This window comes from Pseudorasbora parva, chromosome 4, assembly GCF_024679245.1.
Source record: "Pseudorasbora parva isolate DD20220531a chromosome 4, ASM2467924v1, whole genome shotgun sequence".
Taxonomy (NCBI): Eukaryota; Metazoa; Chordata; class Actinopteri; order Cypriniformes; family Gobionidae; genus Pseudorasbora; species Pseudorasbora parva.
Genome location: NC_090175.1, coordinates 58,789,347 through 58,809,235, shown reverse-complemented (window position 1 = coordinate 58,809,235; position 19,889 = coordinate 58,789,347). Strand labels below are relative to the sequence as shown.

Here is a 19,889-nt window from a genome sequence, read left to right as displayed (position 1 = left end):
ACTAATATCATTGATCATGGGTGTGCGATTATTAATGCCAATCATACCGAGAGGCCCCAAATAGAGGTCTGCTTAGACCCGCATCAGAAAACAACAGCCCAATCTCATAATGTTCCTATAATTTTATATTATTTTTGTCATAAATGATGTCGAACGCTAGTGTGAGGGGGCGTGTCCTGGCGGTGACGTCACGCGCTTATAAGTTCTTCAGTCAGCGTCGCGTCGCGTCATTCAGACAGATCCGCAGCTCGAGAAGATGATCATTGACGGAGTTTCTGAGGGCTTCTCGGCTTTTCTGGACCGGGACACCGATGTCATGACGAGCCCGCTCCACCTGTGGTCGTTCTACGGCGGTTCTTCTCCTACAGAACCGAGTCTGTCGTCCGGGTCTCCGAACTCGGACTCGGACCACAGCTGGAGCGATGCGGGGAGCCCGCGAGACTGCGTCAACGGTAGGAAACAATCGGGTAACATTTATAATTAACAACGAATTATTGGATTACATTTTAATTAAGAAAACTGTATAGGAGTCAGGAAAACAGTGTTGGTGAATAAAACCTGTTGTGTAACTGCTTAGACTAGTCCGACAAGTTTAGGCATTTAATGATTTTTTTTTTTTTCCAAGACTGATCACAATTTTTTTAAACCTATTTACATAAAGTAGTTTTTTCTCATCGAAATCCGAAAAGTATAACTGATTACCTCTTGACTAGCTGCTATTGTTCAAACTAGTTAAATCTCTTCTGTTAGTGGCTGTTTATGAATGTTATTCAGAGGAAACCGTGTCAGAGTTCAGTAATTAAAGTTAACTATGTGTAATTGTACAGAAGAGCTGAAGCGGAATCGGTATCAAGGTGTGCGCGTGAAGAACACGGTGAAGGAGCTAATCCTCCAGAAGCGCCATCACCACACCCAGGTATCAATAATCATTCACACACTCAGGTATCAATAATCAATCACACTCTCAGATATCAATAATCAATCACACACTCAGGTGTCAATAATCAATCACACACCCAGGTATCAATAATCATTCACACACTCAGGTATCAATAATCAATCACACACCCAGGTATCAATAATCATTCACACACTCAGGTATCAATAATCAATCACACTCTCAGATATCAATAATCAATCATACACTCAGGTGTCAATAATCAATCACACACCCAGGTATCAATAATCAATCACACACTCTGGTATCAATAATCATTCACACACTCAGGTATCAATAATCAATCACACACTCAGGTATCAATAATCAATCACACACTCAGGTGTCAATAATCAATCACACACTCAGGTATCAATAATCAATCACACACTCAGGTGTCAATAATCAATCACACACCCAGGTATCAATAATCATTCACACACTCAGGTATCAATAATCAATCACACACTCTGGTATCAATAATCATTCACACACTCAGGTGTCAATAATCAATCACACACCCAGGTATCAATAATCATTCACACACTCAGGTATCAATAATCATTCACACACTCTGGTATCAATAATCAATCACACACTCTGGTATCAATAATCATTCACACACTCAGGTATCAATAATCAATCACACACTCAGGTGTCAATAATCAATCACACACCCAGGTATCAATAATCATTCACACACTCAGGTATCAATAATCAATCACACACTCTGGTATCAATAATCATTCACACACTCAGGTATCAATAATCAATCACACTCTCAGATATCAATAATCAATCATACACTCAGGTGTCAATAATCAATCACACACCCAGGTATCAATAATCAATCACACACTCTGGTATCAATAATCATTCACACACTCAGGTATCAATAATCAATCACACACTCAGGTATCAATAATCAATCACACACTCAGGTGTCAATAATCAATCACACACTCAGGTATCAATAATCAATCACACACTCAGGTGTCAATAATCAATCACACACTCAGATGTCAATAATCAATCACACACTCAGGTGTCAATAATCAATCACACACTCAGGTGTCAATAATCAATCACACACTCAGGTGTCAATAATCAATCACACTCTCAGATATCAATAATCAATCATACACTCAGGTGTCAATAATCAATCACACACCCAGGTATCAATAATCAATCACACACTCTGGTATCAATAATCATTCACACACTCAGGTATCAATAATCAATCACACTCTCAGATATCAATAATCAATCACACACTCAGGTGTCAATAATCAATCACACACTCAGGTGTCAATAATCAATCACACACTCAGGTATCAATAATCAATCACACACTCAGGTATCAATAATCAATCACACACTCAGGTATCAATAATCAATCACACACCCAGGTATCAATAATCATTCACACACTCAGGTATCAATAATCAATCACACTCTCAGATATCAATAATCAATCACACACTCAGGTGTCAATAATCAATCACACACTCAGGTATCAATAATCAATCACACACTCAGGTATCAATAATCAATCAAACACACTCAGGTATCAATAATCAATCACACTCTCAGATATCAATAATCAATCATACACTCAGGTATCAATAATCATTCACACTCTCAGATATCAATAATCAATCATACACCCAGGTATCAATAATCATTCACACACTCAGGTATCAATAATCAATCACACACTCAGGTGTCAATAATCAATCACACACTCAGGTATCAATAATCAATCACACACTCAGGTATCAATAATCAATCACACACTCAGATATCAATAATCAATCACACACTCAGGTATCAATAATCAATCACACACTCAGATATCAATAATCAATCACACACCCAGGTATCAATAATCAATCACACACTCAGATATCACACTCTGTCGCCTTTGGCTTGGCTTGCTCAGTTGGGGACACTAAAAATATGATTAAAGTTATTCAACTTATTATACAAATAAAATTAATGAATGAGGTCTTATTTAATTCTATAAACTATAATACTGATCTGCCAACATTGTCTCTCTATGATAAATTAAAATAAGCTGATAACATCACTGTTTACTCCAGAACGACTGTACAGCCAAATCTAATTTTGTCGCAATATTATCCTGTTTGACACTGTGAAGCTGCTTTGACACAATCGTGATTGTAAAAGCGCTATATAAATAAAGTTGATTGATTGAGTTGATTGATATCAATAATCAATCATACACTCAGTTATCAATAATAAATCACACACTCAGGTGTCATTAATCAATCACACACTCAGGTATCATTAATCAATCACACACTCAAATATCAATAATCAATCACACACTCAGGTATCAATAATCAATCACACACTCAGGTGTCAATAATCAATCACACACTCAGGTATCAATAATCAATCACACACTCAGGTGTCAATAATCAATCACACACTCAGATGTCAATAATCAATCACACACTCAGGTGTCAATAATCAATCACACACTCAGGTGTCAATAATCAATCACACACTCAGATGTCAATAATCAATCACACACTCAGGTGTCAATAATCAATCACACACTCAGGTGTCAATAATCAATCACACACTCAGGTGTCAATAATCAATCACACACTCAAATATCAATAATCAATCACACACTCAGGTATCAATAATCAATCACACACCCAGGTATCAATAATCAATCACACACTCAGGTATCAATAATCAATCACACACTCAGGTGTCAATAATCAATCACACACTCAGGTATCAATAATCAATCACACACTCAGGTGTCAATAATCAATCACACACTCAGGTATCAATAATCAATCACACACTCAGGTATCAATAATCAATCACACACTCAGGTATCAATAATCAATCACACACTCAGATGTCAATAATCAATCACACACTCAGGTATCAATAATCAATCACACACTCAGGTGTCAATAATCAATCACACACTCAGGTATCAATAATCAATCACACACTCAGGTATCAATAATCAATCACACACTCAGATGTCAATAATCAATCACACACTCAGATGTCAATAATCAATCACACACTCAGGTATCAATAATCAATCACACACTCAGATGTCAATAATCAATCACACACTCAGATGTCAATAATCAATCACACACTCAGGTATCAATAATCAATCACACACTCAGGTGTCAATAATCAATCACACACTCAGGTATCAATAATCAATCACACACTCAGGTGTCAATAATCAATCACACACTCAGGTGTCAATAATCAATCACACACTCAGGTATCATTAATCAATCACACACTCAGGTGTCAATAATCAATCACACACTCAAATATCAATAATCAATCACACACTCAGGTATCAATAATCAATCACACACCCAGGTATCAATAATCAATCACACACTCAGGTATCAATAATCAATCACACACTCAGGTGTCAATAATCAATCACACACTCAGGTATCAATAATCAATCACACACTCAGGTGTCCATAATCAATCACACACTCAGGTATCAATAATCAATCACACACTCAGGTATCAATAATCAATCACACACTCAGGTATCAATAATCAATCACACACTCAGATGTCAATAATCAATCACACACTCAGGTATCAATAATCAATCACACACTCAGGTGTCAATAATCAATCACACACTCAGGTATCAATAATCAATCACACACTCAGGTATCAATAATCAATCACACACTCAGATGTCAATAATCAATCACACACTCAGATGTCAATAATCAATCACACACTCAGGTATCAATAATCAATCACACACTCAGATGTCAATAATCAATCACACACTCAGATGTCAATAATCAATCACACACTCAGGTATCAATAATCAATCACACACTCAGGTGTCAATAATCAATCACACACTCAGGTATCAATAATCAATCACACACTCAGGTGTCAATAATCAATCACACACTCAGGTGTCAATAATCAATCACACACTCAGGTATCATTAATCAATCACACACTCAAATATCAATAATCAATCACACACTCAGGTGTCAATAATCAATCACACACTCAGGTATCAATAATCAATCACACACTCAGGTGTCAATAATCAATCACACACTCAGGTGTCAATAATCAATCACACACTCAGGTGTCAATAATCAATCACACACTCAGGTGTCAATAATCAATCACACACTCAGGTATCAATAATCAATCACACACTCAGGTGTCAATAATCAATCACACACTCAGATGTCAATAATCAATCACACACTCAGGTGTCAATAATCAATCACACACTCAGGTGTCAATAATCAATCACACACTCAGGTGTCAATAATCAATCACACACTCAGGTGTCAATAATCAATCACACACTCAGGTATCAATAATCAATCACACACTCAGGTATCAATAATCAATCACACACTCAGGTATCAATAATCAATCACACACTCAGATGTCAATAATCAATCACACACTCAGGTATCAATAATCAATCACACACTCAGGTGTCAATAATCAATCACACACTCAGGTATCAATGATCAATCACACACTCAGGTATCAATAATCAATCACACACTCAGATGTCAATAATCAATCACACACTCAGATGTCAATAATCAATCACACACTCAGGTATCAATAATCAATCACACACTCAGATGTCAATAATCAATCACACACTCAGATGTCAATAATCAATCACACACTCAGGTATCAATAATCAATCACACACTCAGGTGTCAATAATCAATCACACACTCAGGTATCAATAATCAATCACACACTCAGGTGTCAATAATCAATCACACACTCAGGTGTCAATAATCAATCACACACTCAGGTATCAATAATCAATCACACACTCAGGTATCAATAATCAATCACACACTCAGATGTCAATAATCAATCACACACTCAGATGTCAATAATCAATCACACACTCAGGTATCAATAATCAATCACACACTCAGGTGTCAATAATCAATCACACACTCAGGTATCAATAATCAATCACACACTCAGGTGTCAATAATCAATCACACACTCAGGTGTCAATAATCAATCACACACTCAGGTATCAATAATCAATCACACACTCAGGTGTCAATAATCAATCACACACTCAGGTGTCAATAATCAATCACACACTCAGGTGTCAATAATCAATCACACACTCAGGTATCAATAATCAATCACACACTCAGGTGTCAATAATCAATCACACACTCAAATATCAATAATCAATCACACACTCAGGTGTCAATAATCAATCACACACTCAGGTGTCAATAATCAATCACACACTCAGGTGTCAATAATCAATCACACACTCAAATATCAATAATCAATCACACACTCAGGTATCAATAATCAATCACACACTCAGGTGTCAATAATCAATCACACACTCAGGTGTCAATAATCAATCACACACTCAGGTGTCAATAATCAATCACACACTCAGGTGTCAATAATCAATCACACACTCAGGTGTCAATAATCAATCACACACTCAGGTGTCAATAATCAATCACACACTCAGGTGTCAATAATCAATCACACACTCAGGTGTCAATAATCAATCACACACTCAGGTGTCATTTCCTCCCATTCATAAAAATCTCTTCTGTGGTCGTCATGAAGACTCGACAAAACAACATCCCTCTGGGCTTTTACTTCAAATGTATACAGAGTAATTAATCTTATGGTCCATTAACCCTATATCGTAATTATTCACTAGGTTCATTAACCCTATATCGTAATTAATCTTGCGGTCCATTAACCCTATATCGTAATTAACCAAACGTTTCATTAACCCTATATCATAATTAATCACACGTTTCATTAACTCTATATCGTAATTTATCTTGCGGTCAATTAACCTTTATCGTAACTAATCACACGTTTCATTAACCCTATATCGTTATTAATCACACGGTGCATTAACCCTATATCGTAAGTATCTCACAGTTCATTAAACCCATATCGTAATTAAACACATGGTTCATTAACCCTATATCGTAATTATCACAAGTTCATTAAGCCTATATTGTAATTAATCACACGGTGCATTAACCCTATATCGTAATTATCACACGTTCATTAACCCCATATTGTAATTAATCACTCGGTGCATTAACCCTATATAGTAATTATCACATGTTCATTAACCCCATATTGTAATTCATCACTCGGTGCATTAACCCTATATAGTAATTATCACACGTTCATTAACCCCATATTGCAATTAATCACTCGGTGCATTAACCCTATATAGTAATTATCACATGTTCATTAACCCCATATTGTAATTCATCACTCGGTGCATTAACCCTATATAGTAATTATCACATGTTCATTAACCCCATATTGCAATTAATCACTCGGTGCATTAACCCTATATAGTAATTATCACATGTTCATTAACCCCATATTGTAATTAATCACTCGGTGCATTAACCCTATATAGTAATTATCACATGGTTCATAAACCCTATATCATATTTATCACACGTTCATTAACCCCATATTGTAATTAATCACTCGGTGCATTAACCCTATATAGTAATTATCACATGGTTCATAAACCCTATATCATAATTATCACGTTCTTTAACCCTATATACTAATTATCACACGTTCATTAACCATATATTGTAATTATCTCACAGTTCATTAACCCTATATCATAATTAAACACATGGTTCATTAACCCTATATCGTAATTATCACACGTTCATTAACCCTATATTGTAATTAATCACACAGTTTATTAACCCTATATAGTAATTATCACACGGTTCATTAACCCTATATAGTAATTATCACACGGTGCATTAACCCTATATCATAATTATCACACAGATCATTAACCCAATATCGTAATTATCACACGGTTCTTTAACCCTATGTCGTAATTAATCACACGGGTCATTAATCTCCAGTCCTGTATGTCATTGGGGTATTAATGAGCTTGATTTGCTTCCTCACAGGCTCAGCAGTTCCAGACTGAACGTGAGTGTCCAGGTAAGATCAGCACTGAATGCGTTATGAGTCTAATCATATCAGGAAGTTAGAATGACTCAAATAATTTTCTGTTTGAATACAGCCATGATGAGCCATTTACTGCAGAGGATAGCTAACCCTAACCCTAACCCAGAGGATAGCTAACCCTAACCCAGAAGATAGCTAACCCTAACCCAGAGTATAGCTAACCATAACCCTAACCCAGAAGATAGCTAACCCTAACCCAGAGTAGAGCTAACCATAACCCTAACCCAGAAGATAGCTAACTCTAACCCAGAGTAGAGCTAACCCTATCTCTAACCCAGAGGATAGCTAACCCTAACCCAGAGTATAGCTAACCCTATCCCTAACCCAGAGTATAGCTAACCCTATCCCTAACCCAGAGTATAGCTAACCCTATCCCTAACCCAGAGTAACCCTAACCCAGAGTATAGCTAACCCTATCCCTAACCCAGTGTAACCCTAACCCAGAGTATAGCTAACCCTATCCCTAACCCAGAGTATTGCTAACCCTAACCCAGAGTATAGCTAACCCTAACCCAGAGTATAGCTAACCATAACCCTAACCCAGAGTATAGCTAACCCTAACCCAGAGTATAGCTAACTCTAACCCAGAGTATAGCTAACCATAACCCTAACCCAGAGTATAGCTAACCATAACCCTAACCCAGAGTATAGCTAACCCTAACCCAGAGTATAGCTAACCATAACCCTAACCCAGAGTATAGCTAACCATAACCCTAACCCAGAGTAACCCTAACCCAGAGTATAGCTAGCCCTATCCCTAACCCAGAGTAACCCTAACCCAGAGTATAGCTAACCCTAACCCAGAGTATAGCTAACCATAACCCTAACCCAGAGTATAGCTAACCCTATCCCTAACCCAGAGTAACCCTAACCCAGAGTATAGCTAACCCTATCCCTAACCCAGAGTAACCCTAACCCAGAGTATAGCTAACCCTATCCCTAACCCAGAGTAACCCTAACCCAGAGTATAGCTAACCATAACCCTAACCCAGAGTATAGCTAACCCTATCCCTAACCCAGAGTAACCCTAACCCAGAGTATAGCTAACCATAACCCTTTATTGCAGCCATGATGGCCTGTTTGCTGCAGAGGAAGAGGGAAGCGGATACTCTGAGTCCATCTGCTGTGAAACGACTGCGAACCACAGATGGAGCATTCCTGGTGCGTTTCTGTGCTTTACATTGAATCATGTGACATCTTTCTGTGTGTGTGTGTGTGTGTGTGTGTGTGTGTGCGTGGCTCCCTAATCCTCTCTGCTTCTCTAGTCTCCATGTGGCCGGGCTGAGAGTGTGTTCCAGGAGATGCTGGAGGACATTGGTGAGGTTCTGTCCATCGAGTCTGTGACCGTGAACGGATGTTACCCTGACCTCTGTGACCGTAACCCTGACCCTGGCCCAGCTCAGGGTCACAGTGGTCAGGGGTCACTGACCCCCATGTTCTCCTCGTTCTCGTCCTCCACCCCGATGTCTTTCTTCCAGTGGCAGATCCAGCAGGAGGAGCAGAAGCTGATGAACCTGAGCACAGCGGAGCTCACCACGCGAGACGGAGACGGGGACACGTGAGTGTGTGTGTGTGTGTGTGTGTGTACACTCACCTAAAGGATTATCAGGAACACCTGTTCAATTTCTCATTTAATGCAATTATCTAATCAGCCAATCACATGGCAGTTCTTCAGTGCATTTAGGGGTGTGGTCCTGGTCAAGACAATCTCCTGAACTCCAGACTGAATGTCAGAATGGGAAAGAAAGGTGATTTAAGCCGTTTTGAGCGTGGCATGGTTGTTGGTGCCAGACGGGCCGGTCTGAGTATTTCACAATCTGCTCAGTTACTGGGATTTACACACACAACCATTTCTAGGGTTTACAAAGAATGGTGTGAAAAGGGAAGAGCATCCAGTCTGCAGCAGTCCTGTGGGAGAAAATGCCTTGTTGATGCTCGAGGTCAGAGGAGAATGGGCCGATTCAAGCTGATAGAAGAGCAACTTTGACTGAAATAACCACTCGTTACAACCGAGGTATGCGGCAAAGCATTTGTGAAGCCACAACACACACAACCTTGAGGCGGATGGGCTACACCAGCAGAAGACCCCACTGGGGACCACTCATCTCCACTACAAATAGGAAAAAGAGGCGACAATTTGCAATTTGACACTGTGAAGCTGCTTTGACACAATCGTGATTGTAAAAGCGCTATATAAATAAAGTTGATTGATTGATTGATTGATTTGCACACGCTCACCAAAATTGGCCAGTTGAAGACTGAAAAAATGTTGCCTGGTCTGATGAGTCTCGATTTCTGTTGAGACATTCAGATGGTAGAGTCAGAATTTGGCGTAAACAGAATGAGAACATGGATCCATCATGCCTTGTTCCCACTGGGCAGGCTGGTGGTGGTGGTGTAATGGTGTGGGGGATGTTTTCTTGGCACACTTTAGGCCCCATAGCGCCAATTGGGCATCGTTTAAATGCCACGGCCTACCTGAGCATTGTTTCTGACCATGTCCATCCCTTTATGACCACCATGTGCCCATCCTCTGATGGCTACTTCCAGCAGGATAATGCACCATGTCACAAAGCTCCAATCATTTCAGATTGGTTTCCTGAACATGCCAATGAGTTGACTGAACTAAAATGGCCGCCACAGTCACCAGATCTCAACCCAATAGAGCATCTTTGGGATGTGGTGGAGCGGGAGCTTCATGCCCTGGATGTGCATCCCACAAATCTCCATCAACTGCAAGATGCTCTCCTATCAATATGGGCCGACATTTCTAAAGAATGCTTTCAGCAGCTTGTTGATCAACGCCACGGAGAATTAAGGCAGTTCTGAAGGCGAAAGGGGGTCAAGCACAGTATTGGTGTGTTGTTCCTAATAATCATTTAGGGGAGTGTGTGTGTGTGTGTCTTTGTTTATATTACATTGTGGGGACCAAATGTCCTCATAAGGAGAGTAAAACCTGAGATCACCAGCCAGTGGTCCCCACTTGTCAAAAGGCTTATAAATCATACAGGAGGAGTTTTTTTGAGAAAGTAAAAAAAGTGTGTGTGTGTGTGTGTGTGTGTGTGTGTGTGTGTGTCAGTCATGTGTAGGTTTAGGGGCAGTGTAGGAGGATAGAATGTACAGTTTGTACAGTATAAAAACCATTACGTCTATGGAGAGTCCCCACAAACATAGTGAACCAAACGTGTGTGTGTGTGTTTGTACGTGTGTGTATGTGCGTGCGTGCGTGTCTCATCATGCCTTACTGTGGGCTGGTTTTGTTGTGTGTGTGTGTGTGTGTGTGTGTGTTTGTCTCATCATGCCTGACTATGGGCTGGTTTCGTTGTGTGTGTGTGTGTGTGTGTGTGTGTGTGTGTGTGTGTGTGTGTGTGTGAGAGAGAGAGAGAGAGAGTCTCATCATGCTTGACTACGGGCTGGTTTCGTTGTGTGTGTGTGTGTGTGTGTGTGTGTGTGTGTGTGTGTGTGTGTGTGTGTGTGTGTGTGTGTGTGTGTGTGTGTGTGTGTGTGTGTGTGTGTCTCATCATGCCTGACTTTGGGCTGGTTTCGTGTGTGTGTGTGTGTGTGTGTGTGTGTGTGTGAGAGAGAGAGAGAGAGAGTCTCATCATGCCTGACTACGGGCTGGTTTCGTTGTGTGTGTGTGTGTGTGTGTCTCATCATGCCTGACTTTGGGCTGGTTTCGTGTGTGTGTGTGTGTGTGTGTGTGTGTGTGTGTGTGTGTGAGTGAGAGAGAGAGAGAGAGAGTCTCATCATGCCTGACTGTGGGCTGGTTTGCAGGTTCCTCCACATCGCAGTGGCTCAGGGCAGAAGAGCTCTGGCGTTCGTGCTCGCCAGGAAAATGGCGGCCATTGACATGCTGGACATGAAAGAACACAACCAGCAGGTACAGCCCATTATCTGATCTGACACACCACACACACACACACACACCCTGCTATTAGTGCTATTGTGATGAATCTCACCTGATCTCTGCCTCCTCCAATCAGAGCGCGTTCCAGGTCAGTGTGGCCGCGGATCAGCACCTGATTGCCCAAGACCTGCTTTCGCTCGGAGCTGAAATCAACACCATGGACTCTTGGGGCCGATCCCCATTACACGTGTGTGCGGAGAAGGGCCACGCCCCCACACTGCAGGTACTTCCTGTTTCTCCTGGCCACGCCCCCTCACTTTAGGTACTTCCTATTTCTCCTGGGCCTGAATGTGAACCACACTGTTTGTTAGCCGAGGGCATGTTAGTTCGGCTCTAATGTCATCAAACAGAATCAAACTTTATTCACACTACGACCGACTAAACAAAACCTCAACCACTGGATTATCATATTCATAATATTCTTTTATTCTAAAGAAGCTTCAGACTCCTTCAAACATTCATACGGTTTGATTAGACACCAGTGCACGCTACGTCTGGTGACCTTTAACCTCTAATCTCTGACAGGAGGTCCAGCGGCGACTGAATCGGCACTGTAGCGCTTCGAGGTTTACGTCAGACTAAATAAGGGTAGGCTGCACCAATGGGATAATCTTGAAATTTAGATTAAATCAAGGTTTATCTAATAATTCTGTTGCACCTAACCCTAACCCTAGTTTTAAAATAACCAGGTTTACATTCAGTGTGTGTGTAGAGGCGTTGTGCTTCACACTGCCAGCGTTTGTCTCGAGAGAACAACTTCTACTTGATATCACTTTTTTAAATACTGTATCCTGAATTGTGGATAAATAAACTATATATCATATGCAAAACTAAATTTCTGGAGTGTTAAAAATTAAAAGAAAAAAAGTCAAGATGCGTACAGAACTAAAAACCGTGATAAGAACCGAACTGTGGGTTTTGTGAACCGTACCACCTTTAGTGCGCAGCGGTTCTTAAAGCACTGACTCCAGCTGCAGTCCACTCTTGGTGAATCTCCTCCACATGTTTGAATGGGTTTTGTTTCACTCCTCTCCAGGGTGCGGTTATCTCTATTGCTTGTGCACTTTTTTCTACCACATCTTTTCCTTCCCTTCGCCTCTCTTTTAATGTGCTTGGACACAGAGCTCTGAGAACAGCCAGCCTCTTTTGCAGTGACCTTTAGTGTCTCGCCCTCCGTCTGTAAGGTGGTCGTCTTCTGGAGAACTGTCGAGTCAGCAGTCTTCCCCATGATAGTGTCGCCGACAGAACGAGACTGAGAGGCCATTTAAAGGCCTGCAGGTGTTTGAGTTCATTAGCTGATTAGAGTGCGGCACCAGGTGTCGTCAATATTTAACAATTTTCTATTGAATATTTTCTTTTCACAATATTCTAATTTTCTGAGGTACTGCATTTGGAATTTTCCTTAGTTGTCAATTACAATCATCAAAATGAAAAGAAATCAACATTTGAAATATATCATTATGTGTGTAATGAATGAATATAATATACAAGTTTCACTTTTTGATTGGAATTAATGAAATAAATCAACTTTTTGATGATATTCTAATTATATGTCCAGCACCTGTAAGGGCCTTCAGGAGTCGAACTCGCTGAACGAGTCGTCACCCAACCTGCCTGAGGAATTACAGCACCGCGTTTCCTTGTTGGCCTGCGGTCATTATCTCATCCATCAGTCCATCTTCATGCTCTGTTTATTTACCCAGGCGCTCCCTCACTTCCTCATAACAGGCTTATATGCATTTCCTCAAAAAGTGACGAGCAGTGCAGTGGAAAATTCCCCCGAGCGGCCGCACAACACAAGCCTTTGATAAGAGCAGAAAACAACATGCCTGTGTCTGTCAGCCGTTGGGGATCGTGGCACGCTAGCATCGTTGCACTCGTGTGTGCGTGTGTGCGTGCTAGCATCCGTGTAGAACGCCGCCGGTCCCAGAATGTGTTCAGACCCGTTTACCGTCCGTCCCAGAATGTGTGTGTGTGTTCAGAACCATTTACGCCGCCTATCCCAGAATGTGTGTGTGTGTTCAGACCCGTTTACTCTGCTGAGCTTCCGTGTAAGTTCTGAACTCTCTGTTTTCCTCCAGGCCATCCAGAAGTTCATGCAGACTAGCGGCCGGCCAGTCAATGTGGAAGTGGTCAACTATGAGGGTCAGTGAATCTGTCCTGGTTAAGACTGTACATTCATCATTAAGCGTGTGTGTGTGTGTGTGTGTGTGTGTGTGTGTGTGTGTGTTGTAGACCTCACCCATCTGCAGGTTAAGCGTGTGTGTGTGTTGTAGACCTCACCCATCTGCAGGTTAGGCATGTGTGTGTGTGTGTGTTGTAGGCCTCACCCCTCTGCATGTGGCAGTGCTGTCCCACAATGCCGTAGTGCAGGAGCTGGAGTGTGTTGGGACTCAGAGTCCGGCTCTGCTGCAGAAGAGGAAGCTTCTGTCCGAGTGCATCGGCACGCTTCTGCTCATGGGCGCGGCGCTGAACAGCAAGGTGAGCTCGAGTTCCAGACTCAGGTGTGTTCTCGTGTTCCAGACTCAGGCGTGTTCTCGTGTTCCAGACTCAGGCGTGTTCTCGAGTTCCAGACTCAGGCGTGTTCTCGTGTTCCAGACTCAGGCGTGTTCTCGTGTTCCAGACTCAGGCGTGTTCTCGTGTTCCAGACTCAGGCGTGTTCTCGTGTTCCAGACTCAGGCGTGTTCTCGTGTTCCAGACTCGGGCGTGTTCTCGAGTTCCAGACTCAGGCGTGTTCTCCTGTTCCAGACTCAGGCGTGTTCTCGAGTTCCAGACTCAGGTGTGTTCTCGTGTTCCAGACTCAGGCGTGTTCTCGAGTTCCAGACTCAGGCGTGTTCTCGAGTTCCAGACTCAGGCGTGTTCTCGTGTTCCAGACTCAGGCGTGTTCTCGTGTTCCAGACTCGGGCGTGTTCTCGAGTTCCAGACTCAGGCGTGTTCTCGAGTTCCAAACTGAGGCGTGTTCTCGTTTTCCAGACTCGTGCGTGTTCTCGAGTTCCAGACTCAGGCGTGTTCTCCTGTTCCAGACTCAGGCGTGTTTTAGACTCAGGCGTGTTCTCCTGTTCCAGACTCAGGCGTGTTCTCCTGTTCCAGACTCAGGCGTGTTCTCGTGTTCCAGACTCAGGCGTGTTTTAGACTCAGGCGTGTTCTCGTGTTCCAGACTCAGGCGTGTTCTCGTGTTCCAGACTCAGGCGTGTTCTCGTGTTCCAGACTCAGGCGTGTTCTCCTTTTCCAGACTCAGGCGTTTTCTCCTTTTCCAGACTCAGGCGTGTTCTCCTGTTCCAGACTCAGGCGTGTTCTCCTGTTCCAGACTCGTGCGTGTTCTCCTGTTCCAGACTCAGACGTGTTCTCGTGTTCCAGACTCAGGCGTGTTTTAGACTCAGGCGTGTTCTCGTGTTCCAGACTCAGGCGTGTTCTCGTGTTCCAGACTCAGGCGTGTTCTCGTGTTCCAGACTCAGGCGTGTTCTCGAGTTCCAGACTCAGGCGTGTTCTCAAGTTCCAGACTCAGGCGTGTTCTCCTTTTCCAGACTCAGGCGTGTTCTCGTGTTCCAGACTCAGGCGTGTTCTCCTTTTCCAGACTCAGGCGTTTTCTCCTTTTCCAGACTCAGGCGTGTTCTCGTGTTCCAGACTCAGGCGTGTTCTCCTGTTCCAGACTCAGGCGTGTTCTCCTGTTCCAGACTCAGGCGTGTTCTCCTGTTCCAGACTCAGGCGTGTTCTCGTGTTCCAGACTCAGGCGTGTTCTCGAGTTCCAGACTCAGGCGTGTTCTCGTGTTCCAGACTCAGGCGTGTTCTCGTGTTCCAGACTCAGGCGTGTTCTCCTGTTCCAGACTCAGGCGTGTTCTCGTGTTCCAGACTCAGGCGTGTTCTCGAGTTCCAGACTCAGGCGTGTTCTCGAGTTCCAGACTCAGGCGTGTTCTCGAGTTCCAGACTCAGGCGTGTTCTCCTGTTCCAGACTCAGGCGTGTTCTCGAGTTCCAGACTCAGACGTGTTCTCGAGTTCCAGACTCAGACGTGTTCTCGAGTTCCAGATTCAGACGTGTTCTCGAGTTCCAGACTCAGGCGTGTTCTCCTGTTCCAGACTCAGGCGTGTTCTCGTTTTCCAGACTCAGGCGTGTTCTCGAGTTCCAGACTCAGGCGTGTTCTCGAGTTCCAGACTCAGGCGTGTTCTCGAGTTCCAGACTCAGGCGTGTTCTCGTGTTCCAGACTCAGGCGTGTTCTCGTGTTCCAGACTCAGGCGTGTTCTCCTTTTCCAGACTCAGGTGTTTTCTCCTTTTCCAGACTCAGGCGTGTTCTTGTGTTCCAGACTCAGGCGTGTTCTCCTGTTCCAGACTCAGGCGTGTTCTCGTGTTCCAGACTCAGGCGTGTTCTCGAGTTCCAGACTCAGGCGTGTTCTCGAGTTCCAGACTCAGGCGTGTTCTCGTGTTCCAGACTCAGGCGTGTTCTCCTGTTCCAGACTCAGGCGTGTTCTCGAGTTCCAGACTCAGGCGTGTTCTCGTGTTCCAGACTCAGGCTTGTTCTCTAGTTCCAGACTCAGGCGTGTTCTCCTGTTCCAGACTCAGGCGTGTTCTCGAGTTCCAGACTCAGGCGTGTTCTCGAGTTCCAGACTCAGGCGTGTTCTCCTGTTCCAGACTCAGGCGTGTTCTCGTTTTCCAGACTCAGGCGTGTTCTCGAGTTCCAGACTCAGGCGTGTTCTCGAGTTCCAGACTCAGGCGTGTTCTCGAGTTCCAGACTCAGGCGTGTTCTCGTGTTCCAGACTCACCCGTGTTCTAGACTCAGGCGTGTTCCAGACTCAGGCGTGTTCTCCTGTTCCAGACTCAGGCGTGTTCTCGTGTTCCAGACTCAGGCGTGTTCTCGTGTTCCAGACTCAGGCGTGTTCTCGTGTTCCCACAGGACCGTAAAAGTGGCCGCTCCGCTCTGCACATGGCTGCTGAAGAGGCCAACATCGAGCTCCTGCGCCTGTTCCTGGATCAGCCCAGCTACTTCTCCGTCGTCAATGCAAAGGTTAGTGCAGAGAGCTGTGTGGCGGAGCATCCGAACCCTTCAGATGAGACGCTAAAATGAGGCCCTTACTCTCTGAAACTTGCCCGTTGGATCGGTCCATCATGGCCTCCTAACCCTCCCTATAAAGCGCTATATAAATGTAATGAATTATGATGATGATCATGTGACGTGCTCTGTGATGTCACGACAGGCGTTCAATGGGAACACGGCGCTCCACATGGCCAGCGCTCTGCAGGGTCGGCAGGCTCAGCTGGATGCGGTCCGGCTTCTGCTCCGGCGAGGAGCCGATCCTGGAGCCAAGAACCTGGAGAACGAGCAGCCGGCCCAACTGGTGCCGGAGGGTCCGCTGGGAGACCAGGTGGGACAACATTACCCATTTTGCACCCTGACACTGAGAACATTACCCATAAGGCACCCTGATAATGAGAACATTACCCATAATGCACCCTGACACTGAGAACATTACCCATAATGCCCCCTGACACTGAGAACATTACCCATAATGCACCCTGACACTGAGAATATTACCCATAATGCACCCTGATAATGAGAATATTACCCATAATGCCCCCTGACACTGAGAACATTACCCATAATGCCCCCTGATAATGAGAACATTACCCATAATGCCCCCTGACACTGAGAACATTACCCATAATGCCCCCTGATGATGAGAACATTACCCATAATGCCCCCTGCCCCGGTCTGACCCTGCTCTTCTCCACAGGTGCGGCGGATCCTGAAAGGTAAAGGAGCTCACTCCCGCTCCTGAACGCTCCCACTCATCCCTAAGGAATCGCTGTCAGTCAGGCAGTCCGGATCGCACTCACTCATTTGCCTCCGCAGGCAGATGCCGGTTGTTTCTATGAAACAGTTTATCATTGTTCACTACTGAGTAGTAGACGGCACAGGGACGAGAGCACAACCCTGCAGAGAGTCTGCCCGGCAACAGAAGAGGGGTCAGGGGTCAGCAGAAATTACCCTGACTCTTCTTCTCTTGTTCAGCCGCAGATCTGAAGGGTTGCGTTTGGTGTGTAAAAGGTTGGAAACTATAATCTCCTAACAGTATAACTATATCCGTATTGTTGTTATTATTACTCTCGCGTGTGTGTGTGTGTGTGTGTGTGTGTGTGTGTGTGTGTGTGTGTGTAATTAGAAGGTTGGCACGTTAAACATGATCAAGTCTTTGCTTGAGATGTTTATCAGTGACTTTAAACCGGTTGGACCAGAACGTCCTTGATTGTTGACTCCAGGCGTGCTCAAGCATGACATTTTGGGACTTTCTACCATTGATAATTAACTTTGTGTGTGTGTGTGTGTGTGTGTGTGTGTGTGTGTGTGTGTGTGTGTGTGTGTGTGTGTGTGTGTGTGTGTGTGTGTGTGTGTGTGTGTGTGAGAGGTACTGTAATTCTCTAGAAGTCTAGAATCTAATCATCCTGGATTAATATTCATATTATTTAGTTTGATTTTAACATTATAACAGTGAAACCTTCATTTAAATCTGGTGTAAGGTGTTTATGAAAGCAGAAAGACGTCGGCTCATATTAATGTCTGATGATATTGCTGATATTGTGTGGTGTTGGGTTTGGTGTTCTGTGTGTTTTATGGCTGGACTTTGACTTGTCACCTGTAATTCAGTCTTTAATAAAGTTTCCTCGTTGGCATCCTCTGTCCTCAAGCCTTTCAGCTTCACCACATTTCTGAACAAAAGAGCAGAAAACTGATCCAGGAAATAATCACACTGAAAACAAGCACACATCTCAACACCACGAACAGGAAGTAATGGAAAAATGTCCTGATTATAATCACCGCTCCTCCTGGGGACGCGTCTCGGAGTTCATCTGCTCACACACTCTGACCTTTAAACCACAATGCCAAAATTCCACATTCATGTGCATACAATAGGCACACTGAGAATAGATGTGCAAAGTATATCCCAGGAGAATCCCCTGACTTGTGTAAGTTTTATTTTTATAAAAGGGAAGCAGAATTAATATGTGGTTGAATAAGAGACGGAAAGAAGGTTTGGGTTTCCTCATATTCCGAGTCTGGTGAAACTCTAGAGGACTTTTGGGAACGTTCTAGTCAAATGAAGCGACACCATCATCAGCTATAACGACTTCTGCATTTCCTTCTGCCACGTTTAGAAACACGAAACCACAATATTCTGTTCCTAATTCGGTGAGCCTCATGTTTCAATACGCCAGCGATTCTCATCACACAGCGCTAATAACGTTCATCAGTAATATCTCGTATGATGGGAATGAGGTTACAAAACACCTACAAGCAGGACGAAGGTTACTCAAATCAGATCCTCTTCTGGGAATATGAAGATCATGAACAGTTTCTTTGGTCTGTTTTTAAAGTCTGTCCAACCCCAGATAAGTTTCACCCACCGAGCGAACGATTGCTCTTTCACTTTTCTGAGTATTCACGCACTGGATATTACAGCAGAGATGCGTCCTGTGCTGAGAAGACTGACTTCTGTAGATTTACAAATCAAACACGAGACTAAAACTAGTAGATGTGGAGGCTAACGTGACACTTCACTGATGAGTTATGATCTGAAGATTAACCGCCTGCGTCTCCAGCTCGGGTGTGTCAGTGAATGTGAAGAAGACAAACAGGAGAGTCGAGGCAAGCAGGCGGCTCTAAAACCATAAATAACTTCATCTCTGCACATTACTGGGGTCTTTTTCTGGGGGATTTTATGTTGTAGGTTAAATAAAAGCCCTTTCCTGGTGCAGTACGAATATCACTCTTGTTTTCTTCTTCAGTGAATATTATAATAAACCCTATACTGCATAAAATGCTTTTCTTACTTAGTATTTTTGTCTTGTTTCATGTCCAAACATCTAAAAGTTCTAAAAAGTATTTACTAGACAAGCAAAAGAAATTGTCTTGTTACTTAACTCAAAATGAAGAGAGTTTTTGCTTAAAATAAGATAAATAATCTGCCAATGGGGTGAGAAAAATAATCTTA

The 19,889-nt window shown here is 43.1% G+C and overlaps 1 protein-coding gene across 1 annotated transcript; it reads left to right on the top strand.

The window, feature by feature from the left end:
• The first annotated feature begins 222 nt into the window (after window positions 1-222).
• On the top strand, window positions 223-18,570 carry nfkbiz (nuclear factor of kappa light polypeptide gene enhancer in B-cells inhibitor, zeta). The gene is made up of 12 exons (XM_067442363.1): window positions 223-452; window positions 828-916; window positions 7,942-7,975; window positions 9,069-9,163; window positions 9,268-9,560; window positions 11,777-11,882; window positions 11,986-12,132; window positions 13,991-14,054; window positions 14,233-14,390; window positions 16,796-16,906; window positions 17,097-17,264; window positions 17,634-18,570. The coding sequence occupies exons 1-12, from the start codon at window positions 257-259 to the stop codon at window positions 17,676-17,678; spliced, it is 1,506 nt and encodes a 501-aa protein (XP_067298464.1). The 5' UTR covers window positions 223-256; the 3' UTR covers window positions 17,679-18,570.
• Window positions 18,571-19,889: the final 1,319 nt, after the last annotated feature.

Coding starts and splice junctions, on each gene's coding strand:
- nfkbiz (XM_067442363.1), top strand. CDS start 257: ATGATCATTGACGGAGTTTCTGAGGGCTTCTCGGCTTTTCTGGACCGG. Junction 9,561..11,776: donor CGAGACGGAGACGGGGACAC/GTGAGTGTGTGT, acceptor GCTGGTTTGCAG/GTTCCTCCACATCGCAGTGG. Junction 14,391..16,795: donor GCGCGGCGCTGAACAGCAAG/GTGAGCTCGAGT, acceptor GTGTTCCCACAG/GACCGTAAAAGTGGCCGCTC.